Here is a 13,591-nt window from a genome sequence, read left to right as displayed (position 1 = left end):
AAAAACAAACTTTGAAATGTATCTGCCCCTAGGGGTTTTGGAGAAGTCACTGCAAATTTACTATCCCAGTGGAGTATGCCACATCTGTTCATTAAAACTAACCAATAAATAAGTCACACTAATTTTAATATCATAATGATTTCTATATTGCTATACTATCTAATACTGTCTAATAGGGTGATAAAATTATTCAAGAATTTTCTAAGTAATGTGCCATAGCTGAAGTCTCATGAATTGTGGATTTCAAATGAAATCTGATTTCTAAATTTAGGATCCAGTATTAAATCACATCACATCAACTTTTAATCAGCACTCAGTAAAGCATATGCCTACTGTTTAAGATTAGACTGCTACTAGAGCAATTAAATCGGAGAAGGCGATGGCACCCTACTCCAGTACTCTTGCCTGGAAAATCCCATGGACGGAGGAGCCTGATGGGCTGCCGTCTATGGGGTCACACAGAGTTGGACACGACTGAAGCGACTTAGCAGCAGCAGCAGAGCAATTAATTGCTTCTAGCTAACAAATCATGCTTTTCAGAATTCTAGACTTGCTTAATGTATTATAACTAAGGATGTATATCTATTATAAATATAGGAAAAATGTAAATGCCTGGAATCTAAAAACTTAGAGTCCTTTTAATTCCCATCTTATTGTACTCGGGAGGCGTTAAAATGACTAACATGAATGCCTACAAAATATATATGCTGTTTCAAAAAGAAATCAAAACATCACACAAAAAGTTATTTTGACAAGATTACCGGTAAGGCAGGCTGCATGGAAGCCTGAGACATATGAGACATCATCATTCCAGGCATTACTGAAGACATCATTCCAGGCATCTAGAACAAAAGTAAAAAACGATTACTATGTAAGACCCAAGCACCTAGTAAGATTTTAAGAATCTATCTGGTTATTAAAGCAACTGTGTACAATTTAAGATTAAAACCCAATGAATACTATACTGTATGAATAGCATGCTTAGTAAGTGCTTGTTGAATGAATGAAGTTATTTTATTAACAATCTATTTATGTGTGTGTCATCATAATTAACAAGTACATATAAAAGTTTAGATTATGTGTTACTTGTAACCTAAAATTTAAGAATATTAATTTCCTTTTAACTCAAAATCAACGTTTTTCACCCTTCTTTGGAGCAAGGCAAAATTTTTTTTCAGTGTTTTGCACCTTTGTTTTTTAATATCTGTATTAAATAATTTTCATATTCATCTGGTCTTTTAAAAATCTCTAAGTGAAAGGTGCTTATAACTCACTGACTTTAAACAAATACATAAGTAATAGACTTTTCAAACTCAAATCTATAAAGAAAAACTTAAAGCACATATACACATGCATATCTGAAGAAAGAATTAGCTTGGTGGCTTAATCTCATCTACCAATGATTGTCATCCAAACCTATGAATGAATCTTCACTACTAACTATGAATAAAAATCACAAAAATTGACACAAATTTCCAAAGGATTTGTCACATATTTAGTACAATCTCACACCATAATTTTAATATGAACAAATATAAGGAAAACATGAAGAGAGATAAAATTATATAAAACAATCACAGGTACTGGAACAAGGTAACCACTTATTCAGCAGTTTCAAATTAAATGAACAATCTAAAAAATAGGAAAAACAAAAAAGAAGAATATTGGTCAACAGGAACATATAAAGCCTACTGAAAGTAGAGGAGAATACTCAAACATTGATGTTTATTACTTGTGAAAGTCAGTCAACTAATGATGCAAAACCAGGCTAAGTATCATTAAAATGAAGTTGCATGGTATTTATGGATGAAAAAATTTAACAGAAAAGGCCTTTTTAGTCCTCAAAACATTCAATAAATTGTTTAAACATCACTAAACAAGAACTTGACAGAAAGCATGTGCCTTATGTTTTCTTTTTTTAAAGTACAGAATTTCAAAACAAATTATTGACGAGCCTCTACAACCCCATGACTAACAGAACTAGGTTTTTTCTCCTTCCTTCAACAGATACACCCTCACAATTAATTCTGCTTTAGGCTAACAGCAAAGTATGTTTGAATTCTTAAAGAACTAAGTAACAAATTATGAGGGGAAGCACAGCGGACAACAGAGAGAAATGGCCTGCTATTAAAATGGTCTGTATATAAAATCAAAAGCTAGTAACACATCCCCAAAGTAGGATTCTAAGCCAAACAGAGAAACTGAAGTTTAAAAACTTAAGAGAAAAATGAACCAAAGTCTTTTCTCATAAGAATTAGACACTGAAGGGAAAAGATAAATTGGGAATATGAGATTAACAGATGCACACTACCATATATAAAATGAACCGCAAGGACTTACTGTACTGTCCAGAGAACTATATTCAACATCTTGTAATAAACTATAATGAAAAAGAATTAAAAAAAGAATATACATATATACATATAACCAAATCACTGCACTGTACGCCTGAAACTAATACAGTATCGTAAATCAACTAGACTTCAATTAAAAGAAAAATAAATTCCACATTAAGCAAATATCAAAATTGTAGCTACAAAGACTTTTGTGGCAACATGTAAAACGCTTACAACTCCATGTTAAGAGGAAAAAGTCATAATCAAAACAGTGTATAAACTAGGATTAAAATTTTCAAACACAGATGTACATACCATAAAATCTGGAATAAAATTTACCAGAAATGATAATACGGGTTATTTCTCATTCTACTTTTCAAACCTTCTGGAATGATGTCTTTAAAATTAAACAACCAAACTGAAAGAATTCTGTCCTAATTTTACTTCTTAAAAAAGGATTGAAGACATTTTAAAAGTGGGATAAAATCTCCATCATGCAATAGTGTATTTCCACATGACAGCAGTACAAACAACTATACAAATAAATTTAATTGCAAACTGAAATACTCTACTTCATTAAGACACCGTGATCAAAGCCCATCTTAAAACAAAGCACAAAAGGGCTTACATATAACAAAAGTTTTACTAGAGACCAGGTCAATGAGATAGCAAACAATATCTGAAGAGAAATTTGACAGAGTTCTCTCAATTGTTCTTCTTCCCACACTTCAGATTTTAAAACATCTCAAAAATTTGCCTTTATAGATTAGTAGTCGTGCTACTGGTTACATGATGAAATTTAATGTCAAATAAAAAGTTAAATTCTCCCTCTGAATCTCTGTACATTAACAAACACTGGTAAGATTCTTAAATTATGTACAACTGAGTATCAGGCAAGAACACTGGACTGGGTTGCCATTTCCTTCTCTAGGGAATCTTCCCCAACTCTGGCATCCAACTTGCATCTCTCTTGCATTGGCAGGTGGGTTCTTTATCACTAGAACCACCTGAGAAGCCCTCTAAAAGTAAACAGATCATTAATTTAACTCTAAAGCTAAACTGTGATGTTATTAACTTGAAACCAAGGGACAAAAATATAAATAAGCAAAGTACTGTTTCACATGAAAAACTATTACAATAATCTGATAAAATTAAGAGCTCCTCCAGAGACTTGCACATCATAGAAAAGCTTGTTTCTCGAAGTCTGAAAAATCTATTTTGTGGAACTACTATGATTTCTACTTTGCATTAATTCTAAGATACACCTACTATGGAGATGCATGTGTCAACCTGACTGAAGCTGAATTCTTTTGGAGGATTTGTGTTGACTGACGCCATTCATTTGGCAGCATCATCAATCTGAGATCATTAAATTTTTCTAAGTTACTTATTTGTTTTAACACCACAATAGTAATGGGAATCTAGGCTGCAAGCTTATGACAGAACTGGCTTGTGGTTTAAATCCTCAGAAGTGACTTTTTGCCTTTCCCTTTGCCCAATTAGCAAAGTCGAGACATTTGAGTTGCTTTCCTGTTCCTTTTTACACAGCAGATTACCTCTTGCTTCACAGGCAGGGAACAGCCCTTTGGCATCCTAACTTTATCCATAGACTTCTCATTTAAGTTTGTTTTTTCTCACTCAAGGCATGTAATATTCTGTTGGCCAAAGAGTTTGGATTTTTCCAAAAATCCAAACAAACTCTGGCCAACACAATATAATGGAATTTCTCATCAATAATGAGATCTTAAGTTCAACGAAGACAGGATGTTCATTCAAAATGGTTAAGGGGAACAATTCTTGCACAGTTGCTGCAATAATGCCACAACAAATTCCATAAGCCAGATCCTCTTAAAGCTTCAAAGTGGTAGCTTACACTAAGCTTCCTGAGAAGCACACTATAAAATTACAAATGACCCTGTAGAGCTTCACAAATTTCTACTTAAGCTACTTTAGCAAATATACTAAGTGCTATAATTAAGAATTTTTAGTTGTTAGGAGACAAAGAATGAGAAGGGTGAAAGGCATACGTGAGATATAAACTAAATTGCCTAAAATATTAAGCATCTAAATATAATGGACACTTTGGCACCTTAAAAAAAATAACTCATACACAACTTGATATGCTTTTTCAAAGTAGGCAATGATTTGTGTCATGTTTGTTTCTATTTTTTTAATGATAAAAGTTAAATCAAGAAAATCTCTTGAAAATTCTCAGAAGAATCATCCATTTGCAGAAAATTAAAAAATGAGTAAAAACTAGGAAGCACCACACAATCCACTCAGTCATTCTTAGTATCCTAGTTTAGAAAATTTCTCATGTTAGACAAAAACAAGCATGATTCATTGATCACTCTAGATACTTTAATTTTTAAAAAATTTCAGTAATAAAAGCAATCCTGTTAATGCTATAGCAAATTAGTTACACAAATGTAAATTAGCCCAATTTTATTATGATATGAAAACATAAGTGCACATCTTCATGTTGGCACCTCAGATTTTCTTTTCTTCATAATTATTTCCTGAAGTTTCTCCTGTTGGAAAGAAATCACACAACCTAACTTATTTTTTGTCTAAATATTAACTCTTGGATTTGGTTGACTTTTAAAAAACCACTCTTGCTCCCCTTGTAGCAGGAAACTGATAGTTTGAGTCTCGCCTTTATACTTGGTTCCTTTTAAATGTGCTAAAGTTAATTCTACAACACACTCTACAGAGCCTAGTAAGTATAGTATTTAAAGACAACTATTTCCTACACTACTAACTTCAGTTCAGTTCAGTCGCTCAGTCGTGTCCGACTCTTTGCGACCCCATCAATCGCAGCACGCCAGGCTTCCCTGTCCATCACCAACTCCCAGAGTTCACTCAAACTCACGTCCATCAAGTCAGTGATGCCATCCAGCCATCTCATCCTCTGTTGTCCCCTTCTCCTCCTGCCCCCAGTCCCTCCCAGCAGCAGAGTCTTTTCCAATGAGTCAACTCTTCGCATGAGGTGGCCAAAGTACTGGAGCTTCAGCTTTAGCATCATTCCCTCCAAAAAACACCCAGGGCTGATCTCTTTACCACTAACTTACCTTACATACAAATATATGAATGCAAAATATTAAGTTTTGAATAAATGTGAAAACTACATCTTTGAATGTAACTAAATGTTCATTCAATTGGAAGTAAATAGAAATACCTGTTTAAAGCATATTCTTAACAACCCAAAATAAGTGGCTGCATTCTGGGACAATCATTTACTTCCTCTTCATCTACAGTTATACATAAACTCCAGACATCTGTCACTTTCTGATATAACATTTAAACAAAAAAATAGACAATAATTGCAAAACCGCTTCCACATGGAGTAAAATCTTCCATTTAATAAGTCAACTTCCAGTAGTCATTATTAGTTTGCTAAATTCTTTTAACCTGGAGACTTTAGAATCACTGAAGTAAAACACTATTCCTTCGAATTCTAAGGTGTAATGTAATGGCATAATCTCAAACAGCAATACAAGGAAGCAGCCTAGTACAGCTATTAAGTATACTCTGGAATCAGACTGCCAGAATTCCTACCCCAGTTGTGTAGCCCTGGGCAACTTTCCTTAAACCTCGATTTCTTCACCCACAATATGAAGAAAAATAGTACTCGTCTGATAGGATTGTTGTAGGAATTAAAGGGAATAATACATGAATACACACAGGCACTTAAAGCAGCACTCAATAAATGAAAGCTGTTTTATTACAACTGCTCTCCAACTCATAAAGTATCCCTCATGTTGCCCCTTCTTTATTCCCTAGCTATCTGTTAGATAGGACCTTCAGTTCTTTAAAGACATCTAGTAATACTGTAAAACCATCACTTTCAGTAGGAATCAAAACAAGTAACAAGAAGTCAATCCTAGATTAAGGATCACATTTAGTGCTGGCTCCTCAGTGTCACTTGACAAGTCACTCAGCTCTCTAATCCTTATTATTCCTCTCTAAAATTGGACATTCATCTAGCCAATCCACTTTTTGGTCTGGTTGGATCAAATTCAATAGGGCATATAAATCAGTTATATACAAACATGGTGATAAAAATTATGATTTTAACACAGATTAGGTATCAGTTCTACTCACTGAAACCTTACAAAACTATACGAAAAAAGGGCAAGTAAGGATTTAAAAATATTTAGTCCACTGTCTCTGGTTAAACCCCAAACTTCTTATATGAAGGTACGGAAAATATACACGACACAAAAACTTAAAAAGGGCCTGAATAAAAATGAACTTTTAGTTTTGTTTTTTTTTTTTTGAACTTTTAGTTTTTAAAAAGCTCTAAACATACTGGGGACACACACACAAATTGTGGTGTTTCATGTCACACACAATTAAAAGATTCTATAAAACTTACTCTAGAAAGTCAACTAAGCCTCTTTCTGGATTCAAGTCCTCTAGGACACAAGCAAAGAGGGACATAAGACTACTACTACTCCAAATGCTTTCAACTAGATTTAATATTGCATCTAGCTAAATCTTTATATTTGTTTACATGAAACTTAATTACACAGATATAGCAGAGACTCCAAACACTTGTAGGAGACAACTTTATGATTAGTCCTTACATCTGCAAAAGAAACAGTAACTGTCCGTTTTATTTAACAAAAATATGATAAAAAATATGCAATAATCTTAAAACTACTAAAAAATCATCTTTCTGAGAATTAACAACTTTCTTGATACCTGAGGACCAAATAAAGTATACCAAGCCCATGTTTTCAAACATAAACTTAATGCTCATTCGTTAATTAAAATTTAGAAAGTCTTAGCCCAAACAGATTTAGGAGCGAATTATGAAAATTGTTTTAAAAATAAATCTAAGATAACTGAGATGAAAATTTTGTTTAAAAAAAAAAAATCCTAAGATAAAGCAAACTACATACATTTCAACTCAGTTCTCACTTGCTGGCATGTTTAGTCCTTGTGCAGTGGATTATTAAAAAAGAAGCTGATTTTCTTTCAAGCCCGACATGCAAAATATCACGTATTTAGTGATCACTAACTACAACGAACCTTTTTTAATAAGCAGAAGAAACATGATTACTTGACTAGGGAGAAAAAAGCAAATAAAAAAGTCTTCTTCAATAAATATCCAGATATCTACAACTATCATGACAATCCAATCAGCATTTGAAAGATGAGAAAACCCAGTTTGGCCAGGCATCTGAGTAATTCCTTAAGTTCCCTGAGTGCAGGGTACACATACAGCATTCGTCTTTGTCCTGATCCATAGTCAAGAAGAGGCTTAGTGTCTACTGGCTAAACTGACAATGGAAACATGAAGGTATGGATACAGGAAATAAGAATGCAAGACCAACGACAACTTTATGAGACATTGTATATCCACAGATTCCTACTTATAAACCTTTACAACTTAGGCCAATTATTTCTACAAAAACTCTAGTATACTAGTACATAGCTGTGTGTACATATATATGTGCCAAATCTGTACTATCTACTGATATACTACTTCATAATGACCAGAAGTAATGCCATCAAAATTTCTAATAAATCCAATTAAAACCCAACAAGTTAGCCTGTTGCAATCTGTTCTTTCCTTTTTCCTTTATTTTGGATCGTGCCTTGTAATGGTATGCAGGATCTCAGTTCCTCCACCAGGGGTGGAACCTGTACCCCTACCCCTGCAGTGAAAGCACGCACTAACTATACTGGACCACCAGGGAAGTCCTTTTATTCACTTTCCTTTTTGATCCCACCATTAATGAATACATTTGTTGCATTTTACAAGCTGTTACATTTATGTGTGTTACTACTTACTAATTTCAATGTTGCCCTGGGCTTCCTTGGGAGCTTAGAGGGTAAAGATTTCACCTGCAACCCAGGAGACCTGGGTTCAATCCCTGGGTTGGGAAGATACCCTGGAGAAGGGAATGGTAATCCACTCCAGTATTCTTGCCTGGAGAACTCCAAGGACAGAGCAGCCTGGCAGGCTACAGTCAGTCCATGGGGTCGCAGAGATTCAGGAACGACTGAGGGACTAACACACACACATACGTTTATGTGTGTTAATATGCCCTTTTCTCCTAAAAAGCAAACTAAATGGGTAAGTGTTCCCAACCTACCATTTCTCACAAAATGTTAAATTTCAGGCAATGTTAATTCTATGCAATGTGATAGACAAAGCAAAATAAACAGACAAAGGGGGCAGTAATGGAAACTGCAGAAGTGGGGGAGGGAAAGATGGCCAAATAAAACTGAACACACTAGGTAAAAAGTTTTAAAAGGCTTCAGCAAAACTTGACATCTTTAGAAAATACTGCACCCTGTGAATCTCAGAGGGGCAAAGGGGTACAGTTCATTCTTTCAAAATGACATAGTCTCCTTAACATCTCTCCAAGTAATCCTTAGAAATACTACTCTAGCTGAAGTTTTTGAATGAATTCAGACTTAAATAAGTTGCTATGTAAAAACAATGGAACTAAAACCTATCAAAATCTCACTGTATTCATAGGCCTAAAGTTATACCAACATGTTAGGTATGGGTCAATCTATTTTTTAAAATGTACTCACCTGGGTAATATAAATGCATAAAGAAAGTTACCCAGATTCAACAGTCTGTAAGTAGACAACCTAAAAAAAAAAATCTCTTTGTCACTGGCTAATGTCCAATTACACAGGAAGGACTTTGTGAACACCCCAAAATAACAATAACTTAAAAGCAACAACAAATCAACTTATAACGTTAGTCATAGTCAGATCAATCTAAGATACCAATATACTGGATTTTTCTGGAAGGCCTATATTTCAAATCATTTCTCCCTAGGGTATGGAAAAATATGTGGTAAAACTTAAAGAGATGATCACCAATGAAGTCATACAGACAGAAATACACTTGCCTGTAATTTAAAGTAAATGGAAGTAACTTCTTTAATTTTATTCACCAAACAAAAATTACTTATGTATTGCATCTTATTGATCTTTCATTTTTGTCAAATGAAAAATCAACAGTAAAGGCAGACTCTAAAAATAAGTGGTAACAATGTAAAGTCATAAGTAACTACTGAAAACAGTTACATGTAACTGACTAATCTACAGGCTTACATTGTAGGAAAGAGTATCTGTGTTTGTTTCATTCATTCAACAAGTAATTTACTGAGCACCCATGATGTGCCAAGAACTGTGCTCAGCACTATAGACTTCTTAAAAGTTCAGATCACAGCCTCTGCCCTCTAAGAGCTTACAATCTATTACTCATTGAAAAGACAAAGCAAGTAAAACCATAATAAAACAAGGTTAGAATAAGTGAAATAGTAAGAGTTATGGGAAGATTACATAGGATTTTATTTTGATAATCTGAAGGGGAGATGTATGCTGGGCAAATTTATTGCTGAGGACCTCTTGGAGAAGGCAGGACTTGAAATGGGAGAATTTAGGTAAATAAAGTAAAGTTCACAGTGGTAATGAGCTGGGGGCAGGAGAGCAAGAAAAACACAAGCTTAGTCGTGAAATAATATAATCAAAATACCATGAGAAGACCAGTCCAAATTCATATTAGGGAATGCAAAGGCATGCAGCTCAGAATCATGCTTTGAATTATACAACAGGAGATCACTGAAAGTTAAGTTGTGGAAAGTAGATGTTAAGCTATAGGCACAGGAAAACAATGAAAGTTCTAGGGCAAGAAAATAACTCACTGAAATCTAAAAAGTTTTTGAGGGGACAAGCTTGAAGCAAGAAAACTAGCTAAAAAGTTATAATGATATCCAAGGCATGATGCAGCTCAGATAACAACAGGAATAGAAATAAGGTCTATAAAAACCTGCCTTATTCGATACGAGAACAAGAAAACGAACTTAAAGAGGAATTATTCATTTATCAATTTAACGAACAAAAGCAAAAAGAAAAAATACGGAATAACTAGAATTAGGGAGGCATTACTAAAAGAATTTCTTATATATCAACCCATAAAATTTTATATGTATCATCTATCCTTATCAAAATTGAATCATAGGCTGTTAGAGCTGAAAGGGACCTTAATTCTTTTACTCTCATCTTCTCATTAAAAGAAGAGAAAAATTAAGAATTAAAGAAAGGGGAAAAAAGATAGGGAAGACGACTCTCTTGGGCTTAAGTGAAGACAAAATCACCTGTATAAGGACAGTTTATGTTGTAGAAAAGACAACAGAAGACTAAGATGTGAAAATATTTTAAAGCAAAACATTATTTACAATACACATGGAGAAAGAAGACAGCTTCATACATATCTTAATACAATCTCTTACTGGAAATAACATTTATACAACTTGTAAGGTCCCTTCCAACTGTAAGATCCTATAATTCTACAGAAGTAGAAGCAAAACTTTCCCATCTGAAGCTACTGTACAATGAGAAAGGTAAGTTTAACTTACAGGATAAACTTCAAAGAGTATTATTAAGCCCTATTTGATAATTTCCAAATGCTTATTACTACTAACAGATTAAGTCTGAATTCTAAAAAGGGCATTCTAGGTTATCTTCTGAATTAAAACAAATAAAAACATAACTACTCCTTTAATCAAAATCATTTGCTCTAATTTCAAAAAATACAAACTCTGACTAATGTAGACTGTTAAGTTCAGTCTGCATATTATTTTACAAACAAGTTTTTAAAATTTCATGTCACGTTCAATAGCATTCCAAATACCACAATCATTTAGCAAGTAAGACTGCCACCAATTATAGTCTTCAGCTGGCCCCAGAATGAGATCTTAATGTGAACTAGACAATATACATGAAGGTTCCATAACCTTCAGTTGCAAAGTCTAAAGAATCTGTGAATTAACTTTTTAAAATTAGATGGCAGAACCCTACCAACTTTGTGTCACTGCAGTCAACTATATAGGCACCCTGCTTCTCATTATCTTCTGACCACTTACTGCGCACTAACACTTCTGAGGTTGGGTAGAAAGAAGACATGATGCTGAAAGAAAGATCAAGTTTGAGAATTATCAATTTATTTTAATGTAGCTTTTTATAGGGCTTTAAATTAGATTCCTGGATACATGGTTATATTATTCATACCCTCTCAGTCTGCTATAACACCTAAAAAAAGCATCTGTTTTACCAAGATTTGGGCTCCATATTTGTTAGATACTAAAAGGGAAAAAAGGGAATAATCTAATTTAAGGGGGGGAAAAAAGAGATTCTCTTGATTTCCTCAAAGCTGGACTCTTAAGTCATTCAATTATTATCTTAAAAGGAGCCAACAGAGACAGACTTTTACACAGCTAAATAGTCAGGGTAAGCTTAAAGGGCATATCCTGGGCTAGGAAAAATGTAGAAAAAACCACAAGGTAAAAGTATCTGAATGAACGTGTACCAAGTAGCAAATAACCTTACTAGGAAGATGGTCACTATAAAGTAAAGAGAAAGGGCCGTAAAGCAAACTGTGACCAGCTTATGTCAATGAGATACATGAATACTTAAAAAATAAAATCATATCTGCATGTTACTTGAAATGACTAGCTGGTATCTTGGTTTTGGTAGTGCAATAGCACCAATACAGCAAGGGTAAGCAGGTCAATCCCTTGCAAAACTTACCTTGATTGGCCCAATGGAAACAGAAGGCCCCAGAAAAGAGAGAAGCATCTGGCAGTAGCAAATTGTTTTATTTTATCTTTCTGTGGAAAGAAACTAATTTTAAATAAGAACCAGAGCATTTAAAGAGTAAATATTTTTTTAAAGCTCATTATCTAGTTAGAGCAGCTCTACTAAGAAAACAAGAAGAGCTCCTTGCTGTTTAGAGATGGAATGAAACAGAAGAGGAATCAGAGTTGTTTCTCCATCACCTAGGGAGTTTTAAAACTTGTGTTTTAAAAGTAACAAATAGTTCTTTTATTTAAAGAACTCCTATAAGTAGAATCCTTTTGGGCCTGGTGCCTTTTATAACAAAATTAAGGGCTATATTCCAAATAAAAAAGAGGATAAAACCACTTGACATTAAGCCCTTCTACTCTTGAGTTAAAAAAATAAAAAGACACAGAATGAGCTCCTTTCTCCACTGCAATTTCACCAATTTAACTCAAACCATCAAGGTTTAAATGATTATCAAAGCAAATGATGCCCCCAACTGGCAGAAAGCTCATACCTAATTGACTGGCTTTCCAAATATTGTTAGCCTAAACAGTTGATGATTTATCTAGATACTAAATGGAAAGAACCCAGCCACCAAAGGATATGTGTATTACAGAACCTAACAGGGGGCATAAAATTATTTACGGTAACCAAACCTGTTACCTTTCTTCACTGTTTTTCTAGGAATTCAGTTTACTGAATTCATTGAGTCAGCATTAAAACCTTTTGGTCCAAATCACTCCCACAAAATGTCTGTTTACAATTTATGCTGGAGATGGAAGGGATAGCTAGCTCAAAACCAGGAGTGCAGAAGCCATAAGCATTTAAGAAAACAAAAAAACAAACTAGTGTAAGTGGAACATAATCTACCTATTTGGCACCATCCTATGAAGAACCAAATCAGAGTACAATCTTCCCACATCCACCCCCACCACACACATCCACACACGACAGGAAGCTATTTCAGAAATAAAATTCATTCCAAGTCAAAGGCCTAAACAATTGCTGTTTTCAGAGTCTATGCATGTACAACGTCCACCGACATAAATTGTATTGACATAGCAAATTACTTCAGTTGACATTCTTGGGGGGAGTAAAGCCATTAAACTCAAAAGCTTAGCTATACATTGCTACTTTTAAATTAAAAATATAAAATACAAACAACTCAGCTTTGTTACTGCAGAAAACAAACCTCTTATACAGAAGACTTTTCAATACAATCAAAATTTGGTTAGTGTTGTGATTATTCAACATTTCACTTACTTAAAACATTATTTTGACATAAAATGAAACAAACAGCTGCAAGTATTGACCCAGATTTTTAAATTCTTTGACATAAGAATACCACAGGCAAAAGTAAACAAATAAATACAAAACAAAACATTCTTACTTGTCCCATTGGTGGTCCTCCCATTGGGGGCATCATTTGTGGCATCATTCCATGAGGTACAGGAGGCATATTCGCTCTCTGACCCATAGGATGCATTCCCATTGGGGCATAATGCATGCCAGGATGCCCCATCTGAAAAAGAGGGACAATTTAAAAATTTGCCAAGTTTCAATAAATGCTTCTCAAAAATTTGATTCCTACAAATCAGTTTTGTGCATGACATAATATTTGGCTAATGTTCGACTCAATTACTTATACTTTCTTCTCT

The 13,591-nt window shown here is 34.1% G+C and overlaps 1 protein-coding gene across 15 annotated transcripts in view; it reads right to left on the bottom strand.

Moving 5' to 3' along the window:
- The window catches only part of PRPF40A (pre-mRNA processing factor 40 homolog A), a 61,320-nt gene that overhangs the window by 46,130 nt on the left and 1,599 nt on the right, over positions 1-13,591 (bottom strand). For 8 of the 15 annotated variants that reach the window (XM_027560638.1, XM_027560622.1, XM_027560625.1 and 5 more), the window contains exons 2-3: positions 13,324-13,455; positions 762-842 (exon numbers count right to left, since the gene is read on the bottom strand). In XM_027560638.1, coding sequence (XP_027416439.1) covers positions 762-842; positions 13,324-13,455 — 213 coding nt within the window. Of the gene's footprint in view, positions 1-761; positions 843-11,171; positions 11,281-11,900; positions 11,981-13,323; positions 13,456-13,591 lie in introns of those variants that run through there. The other 7 variants (XM_027560608.1, XM_027560589.1, XM_027560612.1 and 4 more) reach the window with 2 other exon arrangements.

The sequence above is a fragment of the Bos indicus x Bos taurus genome, chromosome 2, assembly GCF_003369695.1.
Source record: "Bos indicus x Bos taurus breed Angus x Brahman F1 hybrid chromosome 2, Bos_hybrid_MaternalHap_v2.0, whole genome shotgun sequence".
Classification (NCBI taxonomy): Eukaryota; Metazoa; Chordata; class Mammalia; order Artiodactyla; family Bovidae; genus Bos; species Bos indicus x Bos taurus.
Note: the sequence above shows the minus strand (reverse complement) of the source record. Positions and strands in the feature narration are given on the sequence as shown.